The sequence below is a fragment of the Brachionichthys hirsutus genome, chromosome 9, assembly GCF_040956055.1.
Source record: "Brachionichthys hirsutus isolate HB-005 chromosome 9, CSIRO-AGI_Bhir_v1, whole genome shotgun sequence".
Classification (NCBI taxonomy): Eukaryota; Metazoa; Chordata; class Actinopteri; order Lophiiformes; family Brachionichthyidae; genus Brachionichthys; species Brachionichthys hirsutus.
The window spans coordinates 12026803-12053678 of record NC_090905.1 but is presented as its reverse complement, the minus strand read 5'-3'; the positions used below and the strand labels follow the sequence as shown (position 1 = coordinate 12053678).

Below are 26876 nucleotides of genomic sequence, written 5' to 3'. Positions count from 1 at the left end.
ATGAACACCAGAAACATATTTACCTCTGATAATAAACCTCGGCATGGCGAAGAACACTTCAGTGAAAGCTACTTCTTTTCCATGGGCGGTGTATAGCTTATAGCCATTTTTTATTTTACTACTTCTCTTTTATTATTATTTTCTTGTTTGTGCCAAATGTCACATATGTGCCCTGTCATGTTTGACCAATGGCAACAGTTGATTACAAGAAAATGTTTTGGTACTGTGCATACAGAATAGTATGTTGGGGGGCGGGGGGGACAAATATAATACACAAAACTCTGGCTGTTTTGAATTGTGTGGTATTTAGTGTTTGACAGGTTTGATGCTGCGTATACATTGTGAAACTCATTATTCCTGACGGGAGAAGCAAACTCAGCCAGCGCTGGTGTAAAGTGTCGTCTGCTGTGCCTGCAGATAAGTGAAGCCCTGAATGAAACTGGATGAAGCCGCATATGTTAGTGCACCTGTTCCTCCCATCTCAACACAAAGCAGCCAAGCCTGTTCCTCTTCGGCTCCTTTCATTGGCGATGCAGTCATTCACGAGAGTAATCATATTTAACAATAGTGAGAGCAATAACAAGCTTTTACCTGCCTTTTTCTTTCTTTTTTTTTACATTTTGCTGTCCACAATGTGACCTATTGTTCTGCATCAGATTTATTATGACTGCTTGTTTTGCAGTTGATTCGTGCCAATGGAGCCCAGATGTTTCCCAGATCTGAGGGGTAATGCAATATAGCAATAAAGTATTCAGAGTGGTGCTTTACTTAAAATTAGCTCATGCATCGTTTCTACTTTTGCATTCTGCCAGTAGAACCTTACAGTAGAGACCCGACTGTTGCCTCTTTGTATTCATATCACTAAAGCACATCTACAACAGAAACGGGACAGTTCTAAGCCTCAGATATATGTTAGGAGTTATTGTGAGCATGGCTGTGGGATGACTTTGGAAGTTCACTATCATCACTATTATTAGATTTCATTCAATTATACTGTATACTGAAGTTGTACAGGTGGTACTTTGATGGGGTCTACATAGGACATTCATGCATCCCATTTATTCTTTAATAAGCACGATGACCAATTTGGACAAAACAATTTCACTGTGCCTTTAAGATGATGCTATGGAATCTCCACAATCTTTCCCTACATGCCATTTGAAGCCCTAATTGCCACACTCCATGTCTTATTTGCTGTTGATTCTGCATCATGTGTTTCCAGCTGGATACGCCACATTGTTCACTGTTATCTTTCCACACTGTGCGACAGCAGAGAGGGTAAACCGCAGCTGGGATTTGATCCCAGGCCAGATTTGTTCCCAGGCCAATGTGTGGTTCCAGGCTGAATTAATGAATTAGCTCTGGGTGTCACAACCTGTGCCCTTTCCACACCTACTTCCCCGCCTCCTCAGATTCGCCATGCCATCAGCTAATTCCTGTCACCTGTGATCCTGTCACCACCTGCAACACATCCCTCATCAGCCCGGACTGTACTTAATCTCAACTCAGACACCACAACCCTGCGAGATCATTTAGTGACATGCTCCTACTCCTTCCAGCACCCCATTGGGATCAGTAGGATTATGTAGATGGCGCATTGGAGGGACAGATATTTAGATTAGAAGCATATCTGTCAGTCAGTAATGTGCTCTGTAAATCCCTTGCAAAGGAAGTTGTTTGTTATTGTGGCTCTGAAATTGTCTCACTTAAACAGTGAACTTGGTAATAGTGACTTGAAGTACAATAAACTAAAAAAAACAATTGACTACGTTCAGTGAATATTTTTATAATCATACACCAGATGTGTTTCTGTTTGAGTTCATTCTCTCTCATGTTGTATTGGGGGTTTTATTAAAATGATTCCTCCTGATTTTGCTCTGTCAGCTCCAGCATCTACAATCCATTTCTATCACTGATTGTGTATTTGAACCGTGCATTGCGAACAAGGACTAGAAAATATGGAATAAATATCTGTTTTAGGAGGGCTTAATGGTCTGACTCCCAGGATAGGCTGTCTAAACTCTGAAAAACCTGAAAATCAAAATTGAGAAATATTGGCACCTTGGGCTATTCTACTCATAAATGTTAACAACCTGCAAGAAAAAGATAAAATGGCTTCCAGGCTTCACCAAGCAAAATGTTGAAACATCATTTACCCTGTGAGATAAATCGTTTTCAAACTGGCTTCCCATTAAATGTTACATAGTCTTAAAGTGGATACGCTTTTGTTAAACTAACAGTAACTCATTTGGATATCCCTTTTGAAAACTGTTAAATAAATGTCAGTTTGCCATTTTAGGTCACTGAATTAGTCACTAGTTTATTCAATAGGATTGAATGGGTAACGGTGTCAAAGGCCTTCTGGAGGTCCAGCATGACCATGCCGCAGTATTTGCCCGAGTCTACTTCACGCTTGACGTAGTCAGTCAGATATATCATGGAGAGTTTGAATTTTAGAAATGTCTTACCAGTAGAAAAACAAAAGCTAGTCTTTTCCTGGTCACAGTAGACAGGGTTTGTTCTTCCTCTCTGATCACCTTTTTACTTTCTCTTTTATGACTGCTGCAGTCTTTTCATATTCGTGTGTCCGTGCACAAAGTGAGCGCTGTGCAGTTGATATTTATATGCAAACGTTTCATTTAAAGTTTATAAGTGAGGGAACCTCATTCTAATATCAATTTCAAACTCTACATAAACTGAATAAAATAAAACCTTCATCTTTCCGTTCCGCAGGCTGGATGGAGTTAAAGTTAGCCTACAGGCTAGGCGATTCATTCAAGTGAACCTGCCAGGCTCATGATGGATGGCCACTGTGGCGCAATGTTTTTAACAGCGGCTATCTGTCAGTTGATGTCTGGAGAAGAATGCCATTAAGAGGAATTGTTCCGATTGATAAATTCAAGATGAATGTCATACAAAATATTTGCGGCACCAAAGCAGAGATTTTTGTGTGTGTGTGTAAATAAATAGGAAGCCAGGAAATAGTAAGGTAGCACTGCCGCTTGCTGCAGGATCGGGGCAATTTTAAGCAACTGAAGCCCTCGGTTGTGATCGAGGACAAGATGTTATGTTCTAATTAACCCATGGTGCCTGGTGCATAGAGGACACCCTCCCTGAGTCACACCGCAACCCACAACAAAACATCACTACTACCAATAATCACAATAACAGTAATACACTATACAGATTCCCAACACTTGTGCATATAAAACATGACAAAAACATCTTTGAAAAAGATCTGCTTTTCATGTGTGTCTGTCTGAAGTTCAGCTCTGGGGCAACAGAAGACATTTCTCTTCCCTCAGAAGGCTGGTGACTGAGGGACTATAAGCAGTTGGGCAATTGGATAATTGATCACAGGTGTGTCTCATCTGCCGCTCCGTTCTCTGCCACGCCCGCTGTCGAGAGAGGGAGAGAGGAAAACGAATGAAAGTCAACCCAAGGAAAAAAACCAGAACCCCAACATAAAGGGCTCTTCACTTCCTGCTTTATTTTGTAGTCTTACCTTTATGTGTTTCAGTCTGTGTTAAGTTCTTCTTCTTCACCTGTTTTCAGCTCTTCAATCGGTCCTTCTCGTCCTAGGGTTTATGCCAGGGGTGTCAAACTCATTTTCTCCAAGAGCCACATTACATTAGCAGGTGGTGACTTGGAGTGTAGGTAGCCCAGAGGTTAGAGAAGAGGCCCAGGTCCCCAACAGCCTAATCCAGCTAGGACCTAGGTGCTCCCCAATATACTATATGTGAAAACCGTTCGATTATTTTTATATTCTTGATGAAGAATACAAAAAGTAAAAAAGTAAATAAAAAAAATGTACTTAACCCAAAATCCCCGAGAGCCAGACAGGAAATTGAAACCCACTATAAAGTACAGTAAGCTTGTGGGATGTTGCATATTCAAGAAATCGCTCTCCGTAGGTCTATCTATAACAGCTGCTTTTCCAGTGTCACTTAATGCATTGCTATGCTACAAAAATGTGTAGATTATAGCCACACAAAATACATAAGGATATCGGAAAGAGGTACTGAAACCTGAGAAAATGTGAGCCGACATATTACCAAAAAGAATTCTAATGTTGACTAACAAGTACCTATAAACCAATGATAGTGGTAAATTTGTCTTTTGTTCAGACAAAAATAGTATTTTTTAGATGTTTTTTGTGAACAAAAGAAAATATTACCACTATCGTTAAAGATAATTATTAAAATTATTGATCTATAAACCAATGGTTTACATTAATAAGCTTAAGATCCACGTTTTAACAAAGAAATCAACATGAGCCAAACTGGAACAAGAAACATTATAACCTTTATTTTCCACCCTGTCTGCCCAAACAATTAAATGATGTTCAAGATGTCAATCTGTGCAATAAAATGTGGGTGAGGAAGACTTTGTCCATTCTATGATGGACTTTTTACATTATTTTCTATTTTAAACCTGGTAAAGTCCACGGGGGATCCTAATATACACAGTACAATGGATGGTATTCAGTATTTAGATTGGTTTTTTTGCCATTTTTCAATTTAAAAGCTGTTGTGTTTGTTTCTGTTTTTGTGAGACTTAATCGTGAGGTTGAGATTTTGGGCAGTTAACAAAAACATCTCTAAAAAAATCCCTTTCAATGGATTCTGTGGTTCCTCTAAAATGTCAAGACACATTTGATAAACTCAGAGTGAGATTATTCAAAACAAAGTATTCAGCACCCCTCATGTCTTCAAAAGCATGTCAGAGATACATCTATGAAGTAAACAATAAGAACGAACATGTGTGGACAAAAATATTCAAGTTTTTGACAGTGCTGTTAAAAGTCAAAAGACAGAGCACCGAGAATGACTGCATGGCCATTCTCATTTTGTCAGATGGTTTTGGTCAAAGCTCCTGTAATTCTCATCCATGCTGATCTCCACTTTAAAGTCATTTTCCAGAATATGTCTGCTGTGCTTCCTTTCGTGGCTGCAATCTGACTGGTCAATCAGTTTACACGCCACATTACAGTATGAATGCTTTAAGTCTCTTTGGCTCTGTGCAGGAATGGATTACATGTTCCATCCCAGTCCGACGTGGGTGGCGAGCAGGTAGCACATACTGACCGTGCATGTCATGATCATCATGGGGAATCCTAGCCTGTAAGAAGAAAATAAATCCATAGCTTACATTTCATACTGAGTAAATAGAATCTAAAAAAATATGTTTGGTTAAATCTAGTGAAATAGGTGGACTAATTTACTTATAATGGAGACTTTTCCATTATATTAATCCTTGACCCCTTGCAGGGCCCCGTGAGGAAAATGTCTGTCCAATCAGCCCACTGCACCCGAAGATCAAAGCTGCACAGCACTGACCTGATTCGCTGAAGGATTCTTCACCCTGAAGGTGAAGCTTTGCATTCCTGCTCACTATCTACTGATGTGAAACAATTCCATTGAATCTAAGTGATGATGAAATCACATGCATATAGAAAGATTCCCAAAACATTTCAAGAGCACATATCCAGCCGTGTGGGCCAAAGTGTGTCCAAACAGATTTTGTCAAAGTTTGTCAATCTGTGATATTGTGGCGCATTTTTAAAGGCTTGCAGGACAACAACAGAACTGTAGATCAAAAAGAACAAAAGCGCCGATACGAAGATGATGAAGACTCCAGGTCAAGCTGCTCTCCACTATCATAAATCTACAATGTGTCCTCAGATACCGCAGAGCTGCATATGTTCAGTTGGACGTCTGCCATGTCCTATATGGACACATGGCTGCTTAAAGGGCCACAGATCTGTTTGCCCAGATCTGTGTCTCTGACACAGATTAGATTTGAGAGATAAAAAATAGTTTATCGATTCCTTTTAAACTGGAGAGGCATTTGAAAGTGTAAGTACCACTACTGAATTATTAAAGGAACCCCTATCATTGAGGGCAGATGTCACCTTTGAGTGTGACGTTGCAGGTCGACTATCGTCTCCAAAATATACTGCATGTCTGGAACAAATAAACCTGAAAATAACTTTAAACCTATGAATGGCATACTTCAAAGGAACAGAGGTTGATAGATCTGTAACAAGTTGTCCATCACACGGCCACCTACACGTAATTTAGAGTCACACCGTCACCTCTAGACTTTTGATGGTGGGAGGAACCCACACGATCCAACTGGCAAAACTGTCCAGGTTGCAAAGAGAATAATCTGCCTAGCGCAGCAGCAATGCTCCACTTCTGGCACAGCTGTGTTAAACATATAAACGTTCTCAGGTTGGATCCGCTCAACGTGTGTTTCATGGTGCTGATGTTTTACATTGCAAATCGGTGATGTGACTGGAAAAGCTGTAGGGCATCCAGTGGGAATACGCGAAGACAGTTCAACAAAGGTCAAATCAGGACAGTTTAAAAATAAAATGTTTCATTAAATATGTCCCATGTGGCCAATTAAGACGGAATGACATGTTTCTCATTTTAAATACGTCTAACTTCTGGAACAAGTGAGAAAATGCACGCAAGAATGAGTTTCAACACTTAGCCCAATGCCCTGCTTTACCACTACTCAATGTCATCTTTTGTTCTGCTGCGTCAAAATTAGGTCAGGTGATGCAGAAAAATATCCAAGTAAACAGACAATAATAGTTTTCTTTCCATAACATTGAATAGTCTCTGCAGTATTGTCATTATTTATTATCTAGTGTAGCTCTGGAGAAGCTGATGAAAAGAAAGAAGAAGTTAAAGAGTAAAAATAAGTGTGATAATGTGTGATAATTGTGTACCAATTCTTTACATTTCATTGGGATGAATTCAAAATTCAATATGCATGTGGAAATGTCACATTAGTACTTGAACGAAGGATTAATGTGTCCAGTCAAGCACTTAAACTCATTATTTGATTTCAGTGCAGCGTGCTGGGGATTTAAATTACAACAGTCAGGGAGATCTTCCAAGAAGCCAACAGAACAAAGGTCACAGTGATTATTATCATTTTTATTTACACATCAAACGTTAGATCAGGAGTGAAAATTGGAAACCAATAAAAAAAAATTGAGAACCCCCCGCCGAAAAAAAGGCTTTTTATTATGCTAAACTGTTATTTACGCTGTTCTGCTTTTCTGTCTGTCTTGTAGACGTCTACCACCTCCATTATGAGTGCTCATCTTAGGACATAATGAAACATTTCGCAGGTTTGACAGATATTTTTGATTTTCCATTTGCACTTACCTCCCTCTCACATTCAGTAAAATAAACCCCTAACGGACCCAACATCCTTTATTCACAGTAAAACAGTAAAGGCCAACGTTTTCATTCATCCATAACCTTTGACTGACCAACAGAAACCTGTCATTTAACCTTGCACACCGATTAAGATCACCTCCGCTGTTCAAATGATCTTCATCCTCAGTTTCTGATCTGCTTGGTTACATAGCATTGTAGAGTATATATATATATATATATATATAGGCATTATACGCCATTATTGGTGGAGGTCCGCACAGCTCAATGCTGCCTAGACTGATGCACAGCAACCCTAACTGCACACCGCACTGCTTAGTGTGATTATAGATATAGATATATAGATATTTGAATTGGACAGATAGGAATGAAAATATGTTTTTACAAGGTCAAGATAAATGTCCATTAACACAAGACCTCTGTGATCTATCTCTTTGTGGAATGAATGTCCGGTTAAGATGGATGCAGAGAGGGATGGCTAAAGTGCTATCATAATCAGACAAGCTGAGGTCACCCCTACCCATGAATCAGAACCTGTCCTCCTTCAAAGAGACAGGGGGGGGCAGACAAACAACAGAGAGAAACAAGTTTCACCATGTTGATGAAAAAAAATACCATATCTTCTTTGTGATCTTCCACATTGATTTAATTACACATTTTGGAAGCTCTTTCTGATATAATCACAAAGACCTTCTCGAATAAGAGGAAGTGCGTGTCTGACTGACGTGAGACAGCGCCGCTGCCTACGACATTGGTTGATGTGCTTTTCATTGAACATTGGAATGTGCTCATTACATGCCGTCTTGAAGCTGTGGTCCGGTACAGGATGAAAAGTCTCTTGCTATGCACCCACTGTTTGCAGCAGAGATCTTGAGCCTGGTTATCCACTGTCTGGTGGATAATGTCAGCCAATCTAACTAACAGCTTCATCGCAGTTCAGGAGTCATTATTAATAAATTAGTGCATTGACGCAGTATTACATTTCAATAGTGGACAGGACATACTTGAGTTATAAGTATATCTCTGATATTTCCAATGTCAAGTTAAATTTAATATTAAACTACAAACACACACACACACACACACACACTCACACACAAAATCTGCCTTTTTATACATGAAACAAGTTGTCCCAGATGTTTTGGCCGGTGACACTTCATAAAGCAACTGTGTAATTGGGCCCCTGAGTATTTCTTAGAAACATCTTGATGCCTCTAAATCTCTACCGTGGTTCCGTTTAAATATAAACTGGTCAGTACCTACCAAAAGGGGTCAAAGTAATGACAAGAGAACAGGGTCATTCATGAGCGTGCATGAGCGGGCAGCGGCGATGCGTTCGGTTTTCTGGTGGGATTGAATTCTGACATTCATGTGGCTGTTATATTATCGTACTTCCTGCCTAAACATTAGTGCAGACCAAGAGAAGCACAGCAGAAACTTCAAGAAAACCTTGCATCAGATTCCCCAGATCTCAGTCCAATGGAGCAAATGTAGGATGTGCTGGACAAACAAATCAAATCACGGCTTTCAGGACTTTGAGGATCTGCTGCTAGTGACTTGGTGCCAGATCCCACACCCACCTTCAGAGTTCTAGTGGACTCAATGGGTTTTGGTAGCAGAATGCGGCATGCATAATGTTAATTCTGTTGCTGAACTGTCATTGGTTGTAATATTTTCTATGTTACCAGGTTGCCGAACCCCAATAATCAAATGAGATATAATTACTGAACCTTTAATTGTAGACAAATTAAAGGCTTTAAATCCAAACCAATGTTCTGACAAATGACATCTGATCAATGATTATCAATATTATTCCACCACTGACTAAAGGCCACTGAAAACCCATCTATAACGTACCAAACTATGACATCAGCTACTTTTTAAATGTAGCATGCCAGTAATAGCAGCTCAAATGCTGCCAGGCTGGAGTACCATACAGCACATACAGTGTAGTGTAGATCATTTTGAATGATCCCAATGTTAATGATTTAGAAGAAAAGGATGATAAGGCCGAAGAGACAAGAAAGATGATCTAACCGCTCCGTCACGGATTTTCCGTTGTGCTGGTCTCTCGAACAGGAATCTACATCCCTGTGGACTCGTCTGGGCTCTGGATGTAACCACAGCATTAATCAGTCTCTGCCTGGAGTCACAGACAGACTCCTCTCCTCCTCACCTGCCTCACTGAACAGCCGTGATCCCTGCCACAGGTAGAAAATCTGCCACAGCCTCAAGCTACGCTACTGTAACACAGCAGCAAGGTGAATGAAGAAAGTTGATGAAAATCCTGGATCAATTAGGCTTTAAAAAAAAAGTGACATTTCCCATAACAGTTTCCCCATGGGCAAGGTCCCAGAATCAATTCAATAGAGAGAGAAGCCCCCCCCCCCCCCCCCCCCCCTCCTGCATATTTACACTATATATCCCAGCATCGTCCCTCAAAAGATAGTTTGTGTTAAAAACCTTCTGCCACATGATGCAAATTTCACTGAACAGTTGTGAGACTTTTGGTGCGCTGTCGCCTCACAGCAAGAAGGTCACAGGTTCGAATCCGACCTTTCTGTGAGGAGTTTGAATGATTTGTGAATGATTGTCTGTCTGTGCGGGGCACTGCGATGAACTGGCGACTTGCCCTATCCCAGCCGCCCCTTGACTGCTGGGATAGGCTGCAGCACAAACCGCGACGACCCGGTAACAGACACAGCGGTTCAGAAGATGAATGAATGAATGAAGTTTTTTTTTTCACTCAATGCACGTTGTTGGCATTGAATGTAAGTTTCGGGATTCAAAGCCATGCATAAGACTGGCTCAATACTTTAAAAAAAACAATCTAAGAGAGAAAGAGATCTTTAATTTCTGGACTAATTGATATTTTATGTCTGGGACAGAAGGGTTACCTGAAGAACTCCATGAAAGAAAAGCCATATCCATGGTGCTCAGCGATTCCTGCACACACCACGTTGGCCGACGCTCCTATCAAAGTGCCATTTCCTACGCAGATAGAAAAGAAGGCTGCTCAAAAGAAATCTGCCATTTATTACAAAGTTATTAAATGTTACTCGTCATATAAAACACACGTGTGAATATGGGCACTAATTAAATTACTGATCATCGCTACCTTTCACAGTATTTTCAGCTTCAACCCTGCATTAAGTTTCACTGTGATTATTCTACCGAAGGCGGCATTCTGACAGTCAGGATGTTTATCCTCTTCAGTACCGCTCGCATCTGAAAAGGTGTCAGAAGGAGGATGGAGCTGGGTGGCAGAGCATCATCCTGTGGATCGATACAGATCTGTCACACTGATTAAACTGAAACACTGTGACAGCTCTCTAACCCTCTCTTTCTCTATGCGGATGCCCTCCTCAGGTGCAGTCTGTCACCTGGAGCACATGTCCCCCCCCCCCCTCAATAAACAGGGGGATGAATTATAGTCCCAGGTGACTGCAGGGAAGCTGCATCTTTATCCCCTCACTCCCTATTTTATATTTTGATTACATGAAGAGGATAGAAATGCTTACCCCCGAGGCAGGCTCCCATCGCCAAGGAAAATATGAGCGGTTTCACTGGCAGGTTCACGTCTGCATCCTGACTGAGATTGATGAGAACTGGAATCTGTAGGTGCAGAGATGGATGGGAAGCAGTCAAAAACATGCACTGCTTGTAGAATCTTTTTTAATTAATTAAATATTTATTAGTTGGGTTTCGTTGCCTTTATCATTGCAAATCGTTGACGAAAGCAAACAAATTCCAAATACCTTCAATCAATCTTCTCATCTCATTTCCAGCAAAACGAAGAATGTGTAATTGATATTTTTAAAATACCACTCAGCTTATGCATTCATACATTAATTTAGAAATGTTTAATTTTCTCTTTTTTTGCAGCTTCAGTCTATTAAGTAAGAAGGACATGCTGTCCTATCAGTTCACTGAAAAGAGTCAAAGCAATTTGAAGAATTGCTTTATGGGCAGGACAACACTTCAGTCAAAGAAAAGGCCAAACTCTTTCATAAATGGGTTGGACAGTCAGAAATCTGTCAGTTTGGTTCTCGAGGAGTAACATCTCTCTCTGTCAAGGGAATAGCATCTCCTTTTGTCACTGTCATCTTAATTGAGCACACTGGCGCAGCTCTGAAGCATCGATCTCTGCACACTCTATTCGTTTTCAGTAGAACAGACAGCTGACAAGAGTTTCGCATGATTCATGAGTGTCTGAGAGTATATTCTGCGTCCTCAATATTTTAAGACACCAGCTGTTACATGCAGGAGCATGTGGTAGACTCATACTCAAGACATATGTAGCGTGGGAGTGGTGAATGGGAGCCTTGGCCTGTGTGTGTGTTTTTATTATTATTATTATTATTATTATTACTTTTTAATTAATTTTTTCAAAAAATATTCAAATCTTGGGCAGCATATCTGGTGGTTGATCGAGAGCATTTAAATCTATAGGACTCAAGTGAAATTAATTACTGAAAGACAATTAATAATAGGGACTTGAACTTTGATTAAATTGCGTCCGAGACTAGACGGATCCAGTCTGGGGTCAACTTTGACTCGTCTTCTGTTGTGCTTGAGCTGCGTCCTGAATCCTGTCGGTAAGTCTTTGCAATGACAAAACAGGGAAACAAAGCTGTGTTGGTGGACGTTTGCCCTCGATTCGCCACCATGTTTGTTGAAGGAAGAATTTGTGACTAAAAATTTAAAGGAATGATGTTAACTACACTGGAAACAAGAAATATCACATGAAGACAAATAATGTTGGCCCCAATAAAGTATAAAAATTGTGTATAAAAATCATCCAATATGGATGATTTCTAAAAAATCAGGTGTTAAAAATCTTTGTCAACTAATTACTGTACAAGTATAACCCAGAAGTATCCATCAGCTGTTTAAAATATTAATAAGACAGAATTTTCATAATGTGTATGTTGTTTCTATTACGAGAGAGCATTTATGAAACAGTTGTATGCTTTCTGTTGAGTTTAAATTAATGAGCTAATAAAATACACTTTCTTTAATTGAGAACATGATGGGAATGTTTTTATTTTTCATGTAAATCTGTGCTGTTTCCCAAGGGCAAGGTGGAGTGTGAGGCAACGTTACCATGGTGGCAGTGAAGGGAATGTTGTCAATGAGAGAGGACGCCAGAGCAGAGACCCACATCACCAAGATAATGGCTATAGCCAGTCGCTGGTCCTCCGGCACTGCCTGACAGGGGCGATAAGAGAAAATATTCATTGTCACTCAGATACACACACACACACACACACATGCACACTGTTTTAAACCAAAAAAACCAGTTGTATCATTCTTAGACACTAAATCTGCCGTTAGGAAGCGAAGCCTGAGACGATGTCTGCAGGTGGCGGACTCTTTGGTTTTCATCTCGCTGACCTGCTGCAAACCGACATCCCAAAGTCCCATTCTCCACAGGCGGGGACCATGATGCTGTTTGCAGCCTCTTGATTGTCTTCTCCCGTGTTTGCATGCGGCATAAAGACAGATAATATCTTCCCCTGTCAACCTTCTGCCGCTTGTTATAAACAGAGGAAGGCCATGCAATTCTTCCACAGCCTCTCATCCATGGTCTGTGTAGGCTGAGCAGGTCGGAGCAGCCCACCTGTCGTTTGTGATCACGAGATCTTAAGTCTAACACAAGTTGACCCAGCTATCCGGTGCACAATCTTTGGTCAAGAGACACCTTGGATGCACAATACACACAGACTAGAATATGGCTGGAAAGTGGTCGGATTCCTCGAGCCGCTGGCAAGAACCAGATGTAAACAAGGTAACTGGATTATCATAGGAAAAACTCACTTTAATAAGCAGCGCTGTCTGTTCTCCAATATAGTCAATGAGCTGCAGCTGGGCTAAAGCCTGAAAAGGAGAGACGATTAATATTGGAGTTGTGGAGTTAAATTAATTGTATTGACTGCTGGGGCACAGAGGAAAGTCTGTTTGGTGTTCTGACCCAAAGTGAATAATCCCATAGTGGTGGCCCTTCATTATGGGGACTCTGTTTCATGCTACACAATTTTTCAAGGGTGCAACCCCACATACTCTCCGCCACTCATCTCACAATCTTTTTTTTTTTTTTTACAAATGTGGCACCATTTCAAAAAGCAATAAAAAAGGCTTTCCAATGTTATAAGATTATTGGGTTGCATATGAAATACCTCCATCAAAACAAAGAGGCCAGCAAAGAACAGCAGCGTGGCCCATTCCACCCGGTGCAAGATGATCTCAAAGTCCTGGATGTCGGCGAGAACCAGCAGCCACAGAGCGCCGAGGATCGCGATCCAACCTAAGAAAGGACAAGAACATTGCCTGACTTCTCCCTTGATGACTAAGACTACTCCCACAAAAAATAAAAAAGGTATATTTCATGATCTGCTGCAGGGAACATTGAGCTCAGTGTGGCAGGCGACGATATTTCACGGACAACACAAGGTGGTATTCAGCAGACCTTTCACGAATGAGATTAAAGTGTATGTCGTCCTAACAGGCTTTCCATGAAGTGCATGGAAACAATGAATATAGTATAGTTGCACATTAACAGTGTTGTTTCAACGCATTGTGAATTTAGATATTGCTTGCCTAAGTACTAAATGTAGTAAAAACGGAATAATTTTGAGGTTGTTCCTCTTTAAGTATCTTACTTTGTCTGCTGTTTAGGACTTCACAAATAGAATGGCCATCAGTGAGTTTCTGATGTTTATTCTGTAGATTATTCCCTCTGGTTTAGAGGAGTTTAAACAAGTTGTGCAGCGATGAGTCAGCGGGGTTATAAAACTCTTGTACTACCTCTGTTCATGAAGAGAGAATCTCCATTAGAAGTACACTGGGGTATTTCTATCTATACAGACGATGTCTGCTGAAAACCTCTCTGGAGTAAACTCGATGATTCTCTTCCTACATGCAGTTTAAAGCCACTCACTGCTAACATACCGCCAGAGTCCAGATGCCGCACTCAAATAATGGCATTTTGCATGCAATTAAATAATGTTTCATTTCAAAAGTTCCTCATAGTGGCATATCTCATAGAACATGAGCAGATGACTGAATAATTACCACAAACAAAGTTCCAACAAACAAAATCTATGACACATTTGATTGCATCGCTGCATCCGAGAGCAAGCAGCGCATAACACACCTAAATGGCTCCCCAATTAAAAAGGCCTTTTAGGCGAGTCTGAGCCGGATGGACTCATCTATCACACATTAGATGCAGAAACTGTCCTGTGACAAACGTCTCATCACAGGTTCCTCGAGGGAACACAGAACACGGTAAATGAACGCAAGGCCAAAGCCTAAAGGTAAGGAGATGTGTGCTGCAGCTGGAGAGTTGTTCTCATTAGCGCATGGCTAGATCAGAAACTGGGATGTTTCAGGATCATTTTGACTTACTAAAGAGTCACATCAATTTAAATGTTGCAGTTTAAGCAAAGGAGGAATCACCAAAAAATTATCGACGGGAAACTCAATCAAACTAGAAGAGAAACTTTGAAGCCTTGAACTTGTTTTGATGACTTCATTCTTTCATATATTTCCCACTAAAATCTTTCATCATCTATGTTGATTTGTATGCTGATAGGACCTTTAAGGATGAATCCAAACTACATTTGTTTTGTTTTTATTTCACCTTTATTTTGGCATGTTAAAATGCCCATACAAACAATAGGACAGCTTCATGCCTCCATCATCAGTTTCATCATCATAATGCCTTTAAATATATAGGATATAACAGGAAACAGGATATAAATATTCCTGTTTTACAGCTTTGTATGAAAACAGCACTCCTGTCAGTGACGTCCAGCCTCCAAATCACAAAGAATGACATGGTGAGTTTGTAGCTGACATAACTGCACATGCATTAGACCCATTAATGACGAGCCAATCATTTAAAAATCTTAACAAGTGCAGTTAAAACAATTTTTAATGAAGATAGTTTAAAGACATTTGAATTAACAGACTTAGCCTATTGGACAAGTCATCGCTGAATGTGTCCCAGGATTGGACAGACGCTCATTCCTCAAGAGACAGAAAATACACCGCTGTGGGGTCATTCTCATTCCACAAATGTCACAGAGACGTAACTTGAGAGCCGCTTAATTAACAGGATACATGTTGTGGGCCTCGGCAGTGAGGGGAGAGAAGGCAGGGTGTGTTTGCAGGCAAACTTATTCACTTAGACACAATTTAGCGACAGCCCAATGAGACGTCGGGGCCGTCGGGGCTGTCACATCCAAGTATCAGGCAGTGGATTCGTAAATATGCAAATGAGCAGATTCAAGCCTTGTTGTGTTCAATTTCCCAAGCGGGTAACCGGTCACACCCCATGCAACTCTAGCTACGCTGCAAAATAGCATCAATAGCTTTGGACTTTGACCTCCAAATTACTCTTAATAGCTGGACCCATTACAAATGTCTTTAGCACAATCCAAAATCTCTTTGATTTTTGGTTGTTTTTTTTTATCAAAACAAATCTAAAATTGCACTGATGAGTTGGGGGGGGGACAAAAATATAAAACAATACATATATTCATCAGATATGTTCTTGGTAATGCCCCCTGTTATTATCCCTTCATGAATAGTACGGGGGGGGGGGGGGGGGTTACATCGATTTATATTGAGGCTGGACTTCTACAAAAAAAGATACATTTAAATTCAAGTTTCAAGTAGAGCCGTCTGTCACAATTAAAAGTATATCCGCCTTTTGTAAATCCATGATGTGTTTAAACAGAAATCAAATAGAGATTAATCAACACAGAGGTTCTTGATTAGCTAAATTAGAACAAATATTTTCTTTAAATAATTTATGTGGGACTTAGAAGGCTGAGGCCATAATGCAAATATTTATTGAGTTTACTGATGATGGCTCAGCGGTGAAGCTCTAATTTGTCATCATTTAAGACAAATTTAAATAAATAAATAAATGTTTAGACTAAATATTAGAAAATTGAGGAAATATATCGACAATGTATAAATTCAGTTTAAAAAGAAAAACGTCTTAACCCCCCTCATTAATACATTTAAAGATTAACAATATTATGAACTGAGTTTAAAGTTTTAGGAAAATAGAATCAAAGAGTCAAAGGAGAGCTAATGTTTCAAGAGATCATTAGATTTAATCTTTCCAACTTTCCAAGCTTGGTGCAGAGTGATTGAGGGTCAATCCATGATTTAATCAGTGTTAAACGTGCATTATTTATTATTTATTTAATAAATTCTGGGTTAATCAGAATTATTGCTACCTATACCTGCCAAGAAATTCTTTGAAACGCTTGCTGTCATTTGCAACAAAACTACTGCATCAAAATGCAAATTACATCTTGAGAGGAACATAATTGATTAACACAGGTTGGAAAATCCAGCACTTAATGTGATGGGGACTAAATGCAGCTTGGTAGCCACGTAATTTGTTGCTTGCTGTTACCCGTCCGCCCATTATCTGGGACAGAAGCCGTTGCGTTTAATAATTGCGTGACAGCACTTTGAGTGGAGTCTATAAAAACAGTGCAATAATAAGCTGGTGTTGTTCTTACCCAGATCGAGATGAATGCTGGGAACGAAGGAATTGACAAAGAACATGAAGATCACCATGGCAAGGACGGACGCACACTTCACCAACAGAACCTTGTCAGTTATTCTGTGCTGCGTATGAGAGAAATGAGTGTCTGAAGTAAGGTTCCGAAGAGTCAGCCGGCATCTATGCACCACAGTCACAGCGCTCAGGATGTATGGGAACATACCTTCTTCTGCAGCTCTTGACTGTTTTGCACCCAGTTCTTATCCTCCTGAGAGATTTGTCTGTCAGACACAGCAGCATTGCAATCATTCTTTTTTTGTCAGCGATGATACTCTATATATTAAATGTCTAAATATTTGTGACATCATTTGCCTATAATCCTTGTTAAGGAATACGTATGTACGTACGTATATATTGTATCACTCCAAGGACTTTGCTAATGATTTGATATTTACTAATATGAAAGTCATTTCATGCAATAAACTAAACGTAGTAAATTATAATCCAAAATACACCTAATGCGTTTTAATGGGCACGATGGCTCAGCTCCTCGTCTCATTCATGTAATATACTGTACACCAATGATGTCTTCACAGTTTGTGGGACTACAGAGAATGTGTTGACGTGAGATTCATTTGAGGTGTTCTTTTAACCTCTGGAAGGTTTTCATCATCTTTCGGAGCAGGCTTTCCAGGTTGAGGACTTTCTGCATCAAGAGACATTTCACAGCTGTCTCCTCTCGGCTGGCCGGGTTGATGCGCTGTGCCGTTTGCCTCCAGACCAGGATCTCGTGCTTGAGTTCTAGAGGAGCAGGAGGAACAGGACGGGTCACCGGATGGTTATTTAGTGCACGTTCCACACATGGACTCTCAGATCCATTTAAAGGAGACTACTGGTCACTACAGCTCCTACAGCTGACTGAGAGGCAATAAAGATGATTCCGGGTGATATACTGTGCAACAGGTGATACTGATGCAGAGGTGCAGCCTGAGGGAGCCGGCCGGCCGCCTGTGTAGATATCAGTGGGTGACGTCCTTTTTCAGGAAGGTTGCTGGGTGACCGTAATAAAATCTGACACTCAGGGCGCCACTGCCAACTACTGGAGTGTATGTGCAACTACACTTTAATCTAGTACGGCAAAAAAGCATGTTCTCCGCGGTCACAGGCGCCCCCCCCTGACATATGTAGCCGGCCATATGTAGCCGGCTGACATCGCCGGCTGACATCGCACCGCGCCCCCCTAGGGGGGCGCGCCCCACCATTTGAGAACCACTGCCGTAGAGGGAGTCTTCAGGACTGCACTGGGAGCATGGCGGCTCCCTGTTTCATTTGTGTGCTCATTATCTACATCTCTGGGCTCTCATATGCAAATATCTACAGTGAATATGATGGAGAACACACTTACTGTCCAAAGTAAATGCTCCCTGTGGGTGCTGTTCCTGGTTTAAGAACTTACCTCCAGACACATTCATGTCCTGAGGGATGGCCAAATAAGTGTCTCTTCTGTGTGAAGGGATTAGCTGTGGGCTTTGCACAACAGCACAATTTGGGAAGAGATGGGAGCCTAGATTCTGCTCTTCTCTCAGGATGAGTGAGGACATTTTTAATGCCAAGTGGTCGAAGCATGACCAGAATATAAAGAGCTACTCCTCACACTGGTGAGTCATCAGACTCTCGAGGCATCAGAGCAGCAGAAAGAGACAAAAGGTCAAACCTTTTCACCTCAGTGGAAAGTGCTGAACTCAGCCATCACCAGTTAAAGTACTTCAGAACCATATTTACCAAGGCAAAAGTCTGATTTTATACCCTGAATGGAACTTTAAGTCTAGTCTTAAGTTAAAATCAGGGACAATTCATCTGCATTGTAAATATTTTTCCTCTAACCTATTTACCATGCAAAACTGATTTACAATAATTTCCTGCAATATTTTAGCAATGTATTCTGGGGCTTATTCATAATTTAAACTATGCACATTTCTATTCATCAGTGGGATCAACTGTAACATGACCTAACATTCCCAGGAGGATGAAATAAGTATTTTTGATCGTGTTTCATCATTCATCATTTCAAACACACTCCTTCATGAAAAGTATTTCTCCAAAGAAACACACACATTATATAAAACATCTCACCAACTATTTCGATGGACTCTTTGTTGTAGAGTTTTTTGTTCCAGTAGAGCATCCGCAGGAATGGAAAGGAGGTGAAGAGGACAAGGCATATTCCAAGGAACATGTAGCCGGTAAAACTGGCAAAATCGATCCCCTGGATGACAAAAAAAAAAGTAATGATGTGTCAGATAACCCAACAAATAATCGTGGTCAGGCCCGTTGTGATGAGAAACAGTGCAGCGTGTTGGTCAGTATACAAACATGATGAATGTGGTCCTCTGAGAAAGCCTCGAGTGAGAATAAGACTTAGATCTATCACTGCAATACGGTTATTTAAATGATGACAAGACCATCAGGAAAAAGTAGAGGAATATTAAGTGGCATTTTAAGCATAAATGCTTAGACTGACAAAAGCCTGAAGGCGTGACATAAAAACACAAAGAAGCTTTTTGTTGTGCTCAATAGTTATTTATGCCCCTCCCCCCAAGCTGGAATGAAGATCCTATATTCATCTTTGCCCTCCAAAAAAAGTTTTTTCCATACACTATATATAAATAAATAAGTAAATGTTTTAAAGTATGTCCTACTTTGACATTATCTATAATGACAATCCATTTGTTTAAAGATAAATCCTCTGAGTAAAGATTTCAGGATGGACAGTTCTTAGGATGAAGAAAGGTAATATATAGTGACCGACTGTAAATGGAAATTTGCTATTTATGGTTGAAACACAAGCCAAAGAAGAAGAAGGAAAGGAGGGGGGTGACAAGATGAAACACAGAAGGATCAACAAGCAGATGCCAAAAATAAAGATTCTCACATATGACCTGAAAGACATCCAATCGTGCTTATGTAAAATAAAGAGTGTGGCAGGTTTGCAGCAGCAAATCCAGTCTCATCAATTGAGAAGTATTTTAAATGCAAATGTTCCCTTCCTGCCCTGCAGTCTACTTTCATCACCTCATTCATGCAGCATATCCCAGGCCTCTCCTGTATCCGTATCTACTGCTAGAGTAGTGTTTCTAGAAGCTCAAAATAAAAAGCAATGTTTTAGAATGGCATCTGTAATGACTTTCAGTAACAAGACATAATAGATCTGTAGAACGCTGTCTGTGAGTGTGCTGCTGTAACGATCTCTGTTTGCAGCAGCAAACCATGAGATGTGTCCATATTTCAACGCCAGCGTAAACGACTCCTCTGCACTATTGGAGGAGGCCCATTTGGCAGGATGATGTCCCTCAATTAAAAAATATTTTAAAAATACACCAAAAGGAGGTTAAGATTTGTATATGCAACATGCTAACTTGTTCTGCGAGAAATAAAATGCAAAGGCACCGAGATGAGGGACAAAATCACCTAAACACACATTTCACAGCTGCCATTCTTTCTATCTCTGGATTTCTCCTGAAAATCCCCATGAGGCAAACATGCAGACAAACAAACAGGAAAGCAAACCTTGCATGCACACACACACAAGCTGTCCTTATCAGCGGGCAGACAAGACCGAATGAGCACGCTGCTGCTGGTGGTGCTGCCGTGACCCTGCGGTTCTGTCAGCTGGGAAACGCAGCCAAGACAAACTGGATAGCGGGCTGGGGCGGGGGGGATGACGACACACTGCTGTGCACACACACACACACACACACACACACCCCCATTGAGCAGGGAGGAAATGTCATGTATTCCAGTGATCCAGCATTTTTCCCTCAGTATAGGAAGTATAATCAAATCATTTTAACTCAAATAAATTGGACTGGGGCAGCACAGTGGCGGAGTGGGTAGCGGTGCCGCTTCACAGGAAGAAGGTACCGGGTTTGAATCCTATCTACAGCGTGGGATTTCTTCGGGTTCTTCCTACCTCCAAAAACATGCAATTTAGGTCAACTTGCTGCCCCAAATTGTCCGTAATGTTTGAGTGTTTGAGTGTGTGCGTGAATGGTTTCTGTGTGGCCCTGCAATGCGCTGGCGATGCATCCGGGGTGTACCCTGCCTCTCGGCCATAGCAAGCTGGGATAGGCTCCAGCAACACCCGTGAGCCGCAGAGCGGAAAACATGGAAGAAAATTAATGAATTGGACTGTTACAGGCTTACAGACACAGTGTGAGCTGCTAGTGCATGCTGGGTTTCTACGGGGCCCCACGGGGTTTGAGAAGTCCAAAAGAAAAGGAGGTAAAGAAGTCTCGTTTTCAATTTTCAATCACAATGACAACAACAACAAAATAAAAAAAATCGCTGGCATCGCATCCCAGATGTACGCCGCCTCTCACCCGTAGTCCGCTGGGATAGAATCCTGCAACACCCGCAACCCACAAGGTGGAATAAGGAGCTGTAGATGTGAGGTCTACAAGAAGATGGATGGATGGGTGTAAATACGACTAAAATAACATGGGAATCTCTGGCAGGTCAGCCTCAGCCAGACAGAAGTCACAAAGGTCTCAAATAAATGCGATGAGTTTCATCCACCGCAGGTGTTCAGGTGCAAAGTGTCACACGTCACTGCATCCACACTGACGTCTGATGAGACGGTTATTACAAAGGAGACTGTCCAACATGCCCTGAAGTGTTGCTGAAAATGACCCGGTTGAGTCATGGATGAATATGCTGCAGGAGTGGGAGGCAGCAGGGGCAGCAGGTCTGACTCCACAGGCTTCACAAATAATTGCATGTGGCTCGGACAGCGATGGTACTTATAATGGTGATATATTAATAGTTATAATAACACAAATATGTACAACTCAAATTATATCAATGTCCGACAGTGAAAATATCTGTTGTAGGTAACGCTGGGCAGGTTTCTTCTGGTGTTTTGACACTTTTAATTCCCATGATTTACGACAGCAACAACATAAATTGGTTCCAATGAAATTACTTTTCCATTTATCACCTGAACATCAGCATAAAAAAAGTCACTCCAGATGGAGGGATTGAGCTGAAAAGAGATAACAGATGTACAACTCAGTAAACACCGAGATTAAAATTATTCAGGACATACCCACAACTTTTATAAATGTGTATGAACTGTAGAGTCTATTAGGTCATGAATGTCAGCGCTTATATGAGGAGCACGGAGGCAAATAAAAGACAAATCAGCAGCCTCTCAGATCATCAGGGAGCAGCAAATTAAAAAACCCATGAATAGGCAGTGTGTAATAAAAAAAAAAAAATGTCTTCCACCTGGCAACTTTTTAACTTTTGCATATTTGAACAAATAAAAGCTAATTTAACATCTCCATTTCTGTCCAACAATAAATATGGATGACATCTTATCTGTCACAACCTGCGCACCTCGATGGTTTAAGAAAAATAAAAAGTTTGAGCAACAAAAAGCGCATGAATGATGCGCCTGGTATAGGCAAAAAAAAATTGGTGATGGTTTATGAGGCAATTCAACACAGTACAACCTGCAGATGGAAAGACAAAAAACATTTTAACAGCGGTGTTGTTGTACGTGTCTATTGTAGAGGCATTGTATGAAAGTTGTCCAGCGTCCTCCTTATGTGCTTAGTTTGGATTCTTCTCTCAGAATTCACTTACTATGCCGCCCGTGCTGAACTTCAAAAGCTAAACCCTTCAGTTGAGTATGAATGCAAAAAATGATAGAGCTGGAAGGGGATGATTGAGAGTCACCTGTAAGTACTCCATCATCTGTGCACATCGAACAGCAATTTCCCCTTCATCTTGTTGTTATTCACTCGTCGTGAGGACAGCGCTGTTTGCCAGGTGTGTGGTTTGTGTGTCAGCTTAGATTACGCTCAGATGACCTGCTTCAATATATTAGTGACGTGTTTAGACAGAGCTGTGAAAGTGCCTACTTCTTTGCGCAGGTTCTGATTCGACACTATAATCACATTGGGAGGATCTCCGACAGCTGTGGCAGCCCCGCCGATGTTGGTGAAGATTACTTCTGCAATCAGGACATGTCTGGGGTCTAGGTTAAGCACCTCACACAACCTGGGAAATCAGAGGGAGAAAAGCCCTTTAGCACCGATTAGATTGGGAGGAAATAAGTGCATGCAAGTAAAAAGGATAAAAACATTAACATTTTGGCTGTACCGGATATCCACTCCAATGACTAGATAACAAATCAGGGCACCATTTCCCCCAGATCTGTGTTATATTTCCTCAGTGTCGAGTCTACTATCATCTATACGCTGACCTTCTGACCTTAATAATAGTTTATTGTAAGGACTTGATTCAAGAGATGCATGGAGGGACCGGAGGAGGCGGTGGCACGGCAGATCTTCTAAAGTCAAGTGTAGCTTGTGTGTCTCAGCTCTTGTTTTAAATAATGTAACATGTGAAGGGGTTTCAGAGAGGAGGCTGTGCTTTATCGACTGATATAACCACGTAAAAACATTTTCCACATTTTAAACCCAAGAATATTTGTTCACAAAGGCTGGTTATGGATGATTTTGACCATGGCTTTGCTTTATTATTAAGATTTATTGTAGTTGACCAAAGATCTACGTGGTGGCATCACTGACTGGTAAGAGTAAGTCAGAGTCTTTCCATTGAGCTGATGTAAGCTAACATCCATAAACCATAACACAATAAAGTATTATAAGTGCTTCTAAATAACGCCACATCCAAGTTGCCCCGAGCCGTGAATGTTGGATAAACAGCAGGCAATGAATGGCTGGGCATTTAAAAATACCTTATGGTGACTGGGGTGAAAAGCATCATGGTGGTCACATTGTCCAGGAAAGCAGAGAGAATGGCAGCAATGAGACAGAGGATGATGATCATTGGCCACACTCTTCCTCTGGATAACTGGTAAGCCTGCAGGAAGAGATGATTTACATGCAACACGTTAAAGAAAGTAACAAGAGACAAAAGGGACATCTTGATTCGGCCAAAGAGATTCATATCCTGATCTAAAGCTGTTCCAGGCCGCGCCTTACACTGTTTTTTAGAATTGCGCCTTATCAGAGCTGTTCTCAAGAAGCATATTTTAATCTGGAGGGCCTGACCTTGTCCATCCCACAATTAAAATTCATGAGCCTGCATGATCTGCTGTTCTCCAGGTCTGAATGTCGCTGGAGCTGAAGGACGGAGGTCATCCTTCACCATCTATGCCGAATAGGAGCAGCTGGAGTTGCATTTAAGATGCAGGAAACCTTGATATCCCACAGAGAGGATAAGGGTCTTATCTTAAACTGCAGGGTAGTCTGCATGCCTTTATTATTTGCAAGAGGCCCTCCGTCAGAATTCCAAATGCATCTTACAGTCCTGGAATGTATTAAAGTGCTGTGGAGAAAAGAAGGTCCAGTTTGTGGGATTTAAGATCCAGAGCATTACTTGGATCCATATCAGACCCTGATGTGCTAGATCTTCTAGTGATGACACTTTTGTCCAAATACTTTAGGCCATGAAGTTTGACTTGACCCCATCCTTCCAAAATAAGGACTTTTTGAAAGCTCCAGATCACCTCCAAAATCTGATCTAGTTGTTCCTTTGACAACAACCTCAACAAAACATTGAATCAAAATCTTATTTGATTAAATGTGGTAAGTGCTGTTGATTCTCAGCAAGAAGGTTGCATGTTCGAATCTGACTTGCGACCTTTCTGTGAGGAGTTTGCATGTTCTCCTAGTGTCTGCGCGGGTTCTGTCCGGGTTCTCTGGCTTCCTCCGACCACCAAAAACATGCAGATTCTGTGAATTTGATGCACAAAATTGCCCATAGGTGTGAGTGTGAATGATTTATTGTCTGCCTGTGTATAGCCCTGCAATGAACTGGCGGCTCGTCCAGGGTGTACAGCACAACCCATGACCCGGTAACGGACAAAGCAGTCCAGAAAATAAATGCAAAGTAGCAAAATTAAAACCTCCTTGAAAAGTTCCTCTTCTTAAAGAAACTGCTTTCAGTAGACGCTACTGGCCTAGTTTCCTGCTGTCAGCGACTTGAAGCCGAACCGCTGGCTCAGGATGTAAAGACAGACAGACTTGCTAGGTCATCTAATGTCGTAAAGATCTGCGTCAGATATTGGATAAAACGACAGGCTTGTCATGCGTCAGTGCTGATTTCAGAAATAGCTCAAAGCCTGTCACCTTTGAGGCGACACAGTTTCCTCAGACACTCAACCATGGCGTGTCCACGAGGGGTAGAATCTGCAGCTACTGAAATGACTTTAAATGTCTGTCCGACAGTTCAGCTCAGTCCATCACTCACCTTCACTGCACAATAATCAAAGAAGCCAGTCTCTGAAAAAATGGCCACCAGTACCATCTGGAAGAACAACGACAACTTTCCTTTAAAAGCTGAAGCAACAATTTTCTTTTTTGTTACAAGATTATGTGTCATCCTATAAGTGGTTGCTACAGGCAACGACGGTGCTCTCGTAGCAGATGGTCTGCTCCACTTTAGGATATTATTCCATCTTTTACAGTAAGACAACAACATCTGCCGGGAAAAAAAGCCACTCAAAGTAGGAAGAGTGTTTGTTTGTGTGAATAAAGTTTTTTTCATAGTGTTTGTACTATAAATATAAGGGATCTGAAATGTTATGCCCTTAGGATTGGTATATCTACAGAAAGTTCATCTGTTGTGTTTCTCATAATGCCATGAAAATTTCAGTGGCAGCTGTTGATAATGGAATTTGTCCAAAGAAAGCCATCGTCTGCCGTCAGCTTCCATCGGAGCTGACAGACGTCTGGTTTCTGAATCATGACTGGTGATTATTTTTCTTATATAGGAGCTCTGCTATGACGATACAAAGAGTGTGATAAGAACGATTTATTTAATTTATTTATTCAGATGGATTTCAGCCTTTTAGGCATGCTGGTCAATTTGTTGAATCTTATGTCAGTTTTGCAAACACGTAAAAGTTGAAGATAGTTTGAAAATAAAGAAATACAAACAAAGCTGGCCAACGTTTCTTGTAAAAGTATGAAACAATTTTGATCCAGAAATGAAGCTTAATGCTGTGTTTGTTTGTTTTAGAGATTGCTGCCCAAAAGCAAAATTGTTGGTTAAATAAGAACTAGAGAGTCTAACCATGCCAAAGAGAAGAGCCAGCGTCTCGTAGTCGATCCACTCCGCCACAGTAGCCAGACTGGGCCGCTGTGGACCACACAGAGAAAATAATTAGATCCATTAACCAAGAGCTGTGAGGAAAAGGCATAAAGGAAAGAGGCTGAGATTAAATTAGTCTGAAATACACAATTCCCCAGTTGAGATCTGAGACGGTTCATTTCCGTACTGCACTCATCCTCAGGGTGTGTTTAACACGTGTATCTGAGCTTTAGCAGGAAAGGCTCAGAAATAACACTAATGATCGTCCCAGTGCACCAGGATCAATGCCTTAACATGGGAACCCGTAATTAATGTAATTAATTACACATTTCTGTGCATCAGTCTCCAGAATACTGTCATGAGACCTGGACTATAATGATCCTGCAGTCACGATGCAGCTGTTTCACACAAATGATCCGTTCTCTTTCATTAAACCTTGACTGAAAAGTGTTTGCTGGGTTCTAGAAGCTTGAGACAAAGATTAGCTGAAACCGCTTGGTGTCAACTTAATTTGCTAAATTTATATGGTCATTTTAATCTTTACAGATGATCCCTGTAGCCCAAAAGATATAGCAGGTGCAAAAGAGTTTAGAACACATGGAGGGTTGGTTTTTAACTAATTGAACCTCGGCTGATTCAAGTCGATAAGAAACGACGTTTGAATATTAATCTAGCAATGTACCACTTACTCATTTAATTCATGTTTTCTCAAACACCAATTAGACCACAGAGCCCCATTTAAGATTTAGATTTTTTTTTTGTACAGAAAAGTGACGAAATCATCAGAAACCACTGACATTTCTTACGTCATTAAAAGCGTGTAAAAGATACGTACGTCACCAATGACAGCCAGGGCGGCGAGGGCCGCCAGAGATCCCAGCATGGCGGCCAGAGTTCGGTGCACAATCTGGGAATTCAAGACATCCATCCATTTACTTATTTTAAATTAAAGTTTTTGAGATCTGCTGTGTTTCAGATTAACGTTATTCTTTGTTGTAAATTGATCTATATCTTTCTTT

At 41.0% G+C, this 26876-nt stretch overlaps 1 protein-coding gene across 1 annotated transcript in view; it reads right to left on the bottom strand.

Annotated features, from left to right (window-relative positions):
• Window positions 1–5033: 5033 nt before the first annotated feature.
• Window positions 5034–26876, bottom strand: part of oca2 (oculocutaneous albinism II) — a 30564-nt gene continuing 8721 nt past the window's right edge. Inside the window, 15 exon segments of the mRNA XM_068743481.1 lie at window positions 5034–5121; window positions 10097–10190; window positions 10721–10814; window positions 12306–12410; window positions 13020–13079; window positions 13379–13506; window positions 16748–16856; window positions 16955–17012; window positions 17385–17532; window positions 18865–18997; window positions 22656–22794; window positions 23498–23622; window positions 25015–25071; window positions 25840–25905; window positions 26693–26764. Of these exon segments, the coding sequence (XP_068599582.1) occupies window positions 5034–5121; window positions 10097–10190; window positions 10721–10814; window positions 12306–12410; window positions 13020–13079; window positions 13379–13506; window positions 16748–16856; window positions 16955–17012; window positions 17385–17532; window positions 18865–18997; window positions 22656–22794; window positions 23498–23622; window positions 25015–25071; window positions 25840–25905; window positions 26693–26764 (1476 nt within the window).